General features: G+C 28.2%; 1 protein-coding gene across 1 annotated transcript; it reads right to left on the reverse strand.

Moving 5' to 3' along the window:
• Positions 1–200: 200 nt before the first annotated feature.
• Positions 201–3,473, reverse strand: LOC105850981 (protein crumbs homolog 1). The gene is made up of 3 exons (XM_065791501.1): positions 3,386–3,473; positions 2,405–2,698; positions 201–2,131 (listed from the first exon to the last, which is right to left on the reverse strand). Exons 2-3 carry the CDS (start codon positions 2,679–2,681, stop codon positions 780–782), a joined length of 1,629 nt encoding a protein of 542 aa, XP_065647573.1. The 5' UTR covers positions 2,682–2,698; positions 3,386–3,473; the 3' UTR covers positions 201–779.
• Between the last annotated feature and the right edge of the window lie 2,581 nt (positions 3,474–6,054).

Genomic DNA, 6,054 nt, shown 5'->3' on the forward strand with positions numbered 1-6,054 from the left:
TTCTTGGAGCATCTAAATAACTTAAAATTAAAAGAAATGTAAGGTATACATTACGCGCAGACTCTTTACTTTGTACGATTGCACTCTGGACTATATACTATCTAGTACCATATTATCTCTCTGTTTTTGCTAATTTCTTTTTTTTTTAAATTGTGTTAGGGTTGGATAAAAATTTGACAACTAGAAAAACCATATAAAGCTCTAAAAACTATATATATAACTTTTAAAAAAATGTTTCAAAATTTACACTAAAAAAATATATATGTATATAAAACTGAAAAAATCTTTTTACATTAATCTAAAATGATATTAAAGACATTATAAAAATATGAAAACAGTTTGTCGGTTTTAAAATCTTAACAAAACGTTTTAAAATTTTTCTATTTGTTAAACTCATTTGTGTTTTTCCTATTGTGCTAACTTTTTGCAATCTTGACGGTCTTGAAATTAATTTATTTGACGGTCTTGAAATTATTAGCATCTTTTTGCTATTTAATTTAAATCAACTTTGTACCTTTGTGTTTTTTGTTCATGCTAAATTGATATTGTTATCTTCATTTAATCTTTGTGGCGTCATCATGGTATCATATTATAATAATATGGCATGATATCTTATAATACAATACACTTAAGGATATAATATATTTAAAGCTATTAACACACTTTTTTTCATCTTTGTGTTTATGCTTTTTTTCTTTCTACCTTCTTGCTCTTTTTTTTTCTATTAACTTGATAATCTCTTGATATCTTTTTGCTTTTAAGTTACTTTACACATCAGTTCATATCAGACGCTCTGCGTTTGGTTTTTTTAAAGTATTCATTTCTAAATGCGAAGCGTTTTGCTCTTCACGGTTAGGACTATAAGTTCCCTCCATTCCACTTTTATTCTTACAAAAACGTATAATTAAAACAATTATAACAACTGCAATTAATAAAACGACACCAATGCTAATACCAATAATTATGTCCACTTTATGTTCATCATAAAAATTTTTCTTGCATTCTTCAAAGTCTTTTGAATTATTTTGTCTATCTAAACAAGCATCACTACCGCATAAAAATAATGATTCACACTTATTTCGATCCAAGTCGCAAAAATTCCCAATATAGCCCGTATTACACTTACAGTTTGATCCGTGAACATCATCGCTGCAAACGCCATTTTTGCATGGGTTTTTAATTTTACAAATCATGGTATTGTTATATTGGCACTTTTCTCCAAAATATTCTCCATGACAAGTACAATTGAAACTTCCAAAACTATTTAAACAGCTTCCATTATTCATGCAAATATTTTTCGCACATTCGTTAATATCTTCTGTGCAGTTTTTTCCTTCAAAACCGTTGCTGCAATTGCAGACATAGGCATTTAAAAGGTCAATGCAAGTACCGCCGTTTTCACATGGATTTGGTTGGCAATCATTTAGATTAGTTGTGCAGTTTTTATCACCCCAGCCAATAAGACATTTGCATTCATAATCTAAAATCAAATTTGAGCATTTTTCTGAATTTCGACAAAAACCATTGTCGCACTCATTTATTTCTCTTTCACAAAAGTATCCTTTGTAACCTGGTTTACACATACATTCAAAAAAATCTTTACCATTGTCACTAAATTTCGTTGGAGCAGAAACTCCTTCATGGAGATTAATACAAGTGGAATTATTATTGCAAATTATCTCAGAAAACGAACAATTCACATTTAATGTTTCATTACATAATTTTTTAGTATAAAAAGTGTTGCATACACATTCAAAGTCATCAAAAGTATCGATACAATAACCGTGTACACACGGATTTTTAAAGCAAGTATTAGCGCTAATGCAACCTTCTTCTGTATTATTTGAATCAAGATGCAACCTTACCGAACTAACTTCGATGTTAAATAGACAACCTCTAAAAGGATTGGGAAAGTAGGAACTGAAATTATCAGATTTTCCTATAAAAATTATGTTATTACTAATCAAGTCTAACCAAAGTGATGACAAAAAATCATATTCCAATATAATGTTCGTTGTCGTGACGTTGGTCAAGAATGTAGAATTGGTGTATTCAATACTGAGATTCGTTTTTTTATCGAAAGTTCTCTCCAAAACAATATTCATATACGCACCAGTGTTAACTTGACCACCTTAAGAATAAACAAATTTGAAGATTAATTAGGGAAAGCACACAATAAAAAAACTTCCCAATCAATAATGTGGGTACACTAATCTGGATCGATTTCATTGATCCAGATTAGTGTACCTACATTATTGAAACTAATTGATTTTATTCTATTAACAATTTTTTGTAAATAGTTTAGGTGTATTTTGAACTGTATTTTGAACTATTCAAAATTTTTTAAGAAATCTTTTAAATATTGAGACTCAATTTGCGAGAAAAAACTGAAAATATTTCTAACCTATATATTGTGTAAATGGATCACCTTGGTGCTGCGCAATAATACAAAGTCTGCCATTATTAATTCCTACAGCAAAAAAGCTATCACGACTGTTGTATGAACCCAACAAAAAACCCGAGCTCTGACGCGTTCTTATCACAAAGGACATTTTTTCATTGAACTTTTTTGTTGAATTTGAATTGAAGTTAGCTGAAGCGTAACTTGAAACGCCATTAAAGGTTATTAAATTTACGCTTGTTATCAAGCAACAAGAAAAACAAACCATTTTTGCAAACATCACAAAACTCTGGTTATCTAAAAATAAAATAATGCATTTTAGACAAATAGAAGCAAAAAAAAAAAAAAAATTAAAAAACAGTAAATAAAATTTAATATATAAGTTAAATAAAAAATTGTGAATAATCTTTTTATGTTTCTTAAATTTAACACTACTTGACTGTAAAAACTTGAAATAAAACTGTCAACTTGATGCAAAATATAAAAATAATTTAGTTTTAGAATACGACTTTAATACCCGGGTATAAATGCAGTGTTGGAAACATTAAGATTACAAAATTTGATAAGATTAAGTTAAAACTGAACGTTGATGTAAAGTTACACGATTTTAACCGCAGTATTATTCCAAAATTATGATACAGACTATTGAAATAAATTCCTATTCAGTGACGTGAAATACAATACATTACTTTGCAAACGTAAGATTTACCACACATGTGTCAAACCTTACAATGATTTTACATTAATGAAAATATAATAATAAACCGATTGCTTGTTTGGAGTTTAATTATTTAAATTTTAGAAGATTTCTATCGATCATAATAAGCAAACAACAAATTTGTTTATGTAAATGTTAGACGTCAAATTGGAATTAATGCACAAGGCGAAAGGAGTGTCGCGTTTTCTGTCTCAAAACTTTAGGCCTTAATAAATAATGCTACCTGAAAAAAACAAAAAACATAAAAATTAAAAAAAAAACTGTACCTCAACTCTAGTAAACTGTTAGCTTTCATACTGTAATTATTTTGCCTGAAAACATTCTCTTTTCTCGCATCATAAAATAAATCGTTTTGAATTTCTCTACAAAAAATCAATAATTCAGTTAAACCACAAAATAAAAACTTACTTACAGAAAATGCTTTTGAAAAATTAATTATTTATTTTAAAATGAAATTAAAAATTCAATTAATTCATTTGCTACCAATTAGTCAGTTTTTGTTAGAAACGAATATAAATTGAACTCTGCACCTCTTCCTCTTCATAAATTATCATAAATTATTTATTTTATCTTACAAGTGTACTTCAAAATTAAATTAAAAAAAAATTACTAAATATAAATTATGAAATTTGATAAATTCTAAAACTTGTACTTTTTGTTTATGAAAAATAAAACAATTTTAACGGTTTATTATTTTATATTGATTCAATATTTTCAAACGATTTAATTCATAAATCACATTTAATAAATGAATGTCTGGCTCATTCATTTATTGAAGATGGTTTATGAAGTTTTATAACGTTGTCAATTTTACCTCATGCATGAGGCAAACTAATACAAATTGCACTTTTTATAATTTTTTCTGATAGATTTTAAAATCTAAGGTATCAAAAACATAATATATCAATTAAAAATGCTTTTACTTTGCACTACGAAGGTAAATACTGCACATCGATGTGCCTAAAATGATTAAATCGCTAGGATTTAAAAATTTGAACTACAAATGCAAAACACTGTAAAACTCAACGTAACTCGACGGTTATATAACCGTTTAATTTCTACCAAAAAAGAAGGTAATTTGTAAAACTATAAGTCTTAAATTATCTATACCGATAGTGTACAAACTTTTGTGTTATATAACATATCTACCACGTGCAAAATAAATACAATTAAAAACAATACTTTTTAAACACTTTTGCTAATATTTTATATTCTTATAAAATATAATTATGATTATAAGCAGATTTATTATGTAAATATTTAATGTTTTAATTAACTTTTTGGGTAAATCAAGGTCAAATCGATTGTGCTGCAGTGGTTAAAGCGCTTGCTTTAGAAGCAAGAGATCCAGAGTATGAAGCGAGCTCAAGACATATTTCGCGGCATCTGTAAGGAAGGAGGCGTGAACTTCGTAGTTTAAAGCTCTTCTGCGGTGCTCTGTGACAAGACTGTTAGATCTTCTTGGGGTACAAAACAAAACAACTACAAAAACAACAACAAATCAAAATAATAGCATATGTGTTTTCACGAATTTGAGTTGTTACAAAACCAGAAAATACAAAAATGACCTATCCGAATGTCTTAAGACGTAAAATGTTAAAAGCTGACACAAAAATAAACTGCTGCCAAACATGGTGTTTGTCTAAGAACAGTTTGTTACAAGTTAAAAAAAAAAACACAACTTGAAACCTGGTGAACCATATTTTTATTTTGAATTTCAGGGAGGCTTTTTTTTTCTTGTCAAAAATTATCATTCAATTAAGTTTCAATTTCCATTTACTAAAGAAAATTTATGTCATAACTTAAACAATTATTGATTTATTTTGGAAGGAAAGTAAAATTTTGGGAAGACAAGTAAAAAAAAGCCTTTCCTAGGCCTGATTAAACAAACTTATTTTTACGACGTCATCATTAGCAAACAAATATAAAAATTCTTGAGCAACGATTAATGAAGAAATTTTAAGACAGGCTATTCAGCATCTATCTCAAACTGTACAAAATGTACCTCCTATCACAAAACCTCTCTTCATGATCCCGGGTTAAGTTTGCTTAGCACTGATGCTAAGTATCAGTGTAAGTAAACTTTGCTAAGTATATATTTTTATTATTTTATTCTTTATTATTATCATTATTAATACTTTTTTGCCATTTTAAGAATTAAAAGTTTAAAAAGTTGCAATCAAGTTTCAAATAATTCATGATTGTAATTGAAAGTGGTTAAATTAGTAAAAATTTAAAAAAAGAAAATTTAAATTAATTTTAATCTTTAATGGCCTAAAAATCTGCTGCTGAAAAACGTATAACTACTGTAGTATTATACATCCCCAAAATGAGGGGGCTGTAAACTTTACGTAGTCATTACTTCTGAACGCCTAAATTGCTTTTTATGAAACTTGAATTCCGACAACAAATTTGATCTTATTTTAAATTTTCAAAACAATTAGGGATCGTTTTGAAAATTTGGTTAGGGAAGGGGATGTAGCTCGAGTTCTTGTTCCAATTACTCCAATTACTGTAATTTTTTGTGATACATCTTCATTTGACACTTGTAATAAAATAGAAATGTTTGGAGTTCACAAAATGTCTAGAAAATAGCTATATTGAACACGTAAAACTGTGGTTCCAGCTCTGGTTAATGCAAGTGATATCAAATCGATGCGGTAGCGGTGTAGTGGTAGAGCGCTCGCTTCATAAGCGAGAGGTTCCGAGTTCAATTCTCGGCCTCGGGGAGAGGAATTACAAAAAAAAACAAAAAAACAAAAAAAAACAGACGCAACAAAACGAACGTAGTTATTATAATAATGTTATAAAAGCCCAACAAAAACACGCCGGAAATGGTTGAGATCCGTTAAAAAAGGATTATTGGGATTGGTAGAGAGACTAAACAATTTATTTTTAATGATTATTAAATTTTTTTGTAGAATTTTACTCTTCT

The sequence above is a fragment of the Hydra vulgaris genome, chromosome 02, assembly GCF_038396675.1.
Source record: "Hydra vulgaris chromosome 02, alternate assembly HydraT2T_AEP".
Lineage (NCBI taxonomy): Eukaryota > Metazoa > Cnidaria > Hydrozoa > Anthoathecata > Hydridae > Hydra > Hydra vulgaris.

Bases quoted from the DNA above. Each gene is read 5' to 3' on its own strand.
- LOC105850981 (XM_065791501.1), bottom strand. From the start codon at position 2,681: ATGTTTGCAAAAATGGTTTGTTTTTCTTGTTGCTTGATAACAAGCGTA. The intron at 2,132-2,404 runs GTTAGAAATATT...TTTATTCTTAAG, and splicing joins TCCATTTACACAATATATAG to GTGGTCAAGTTAACACTGGT.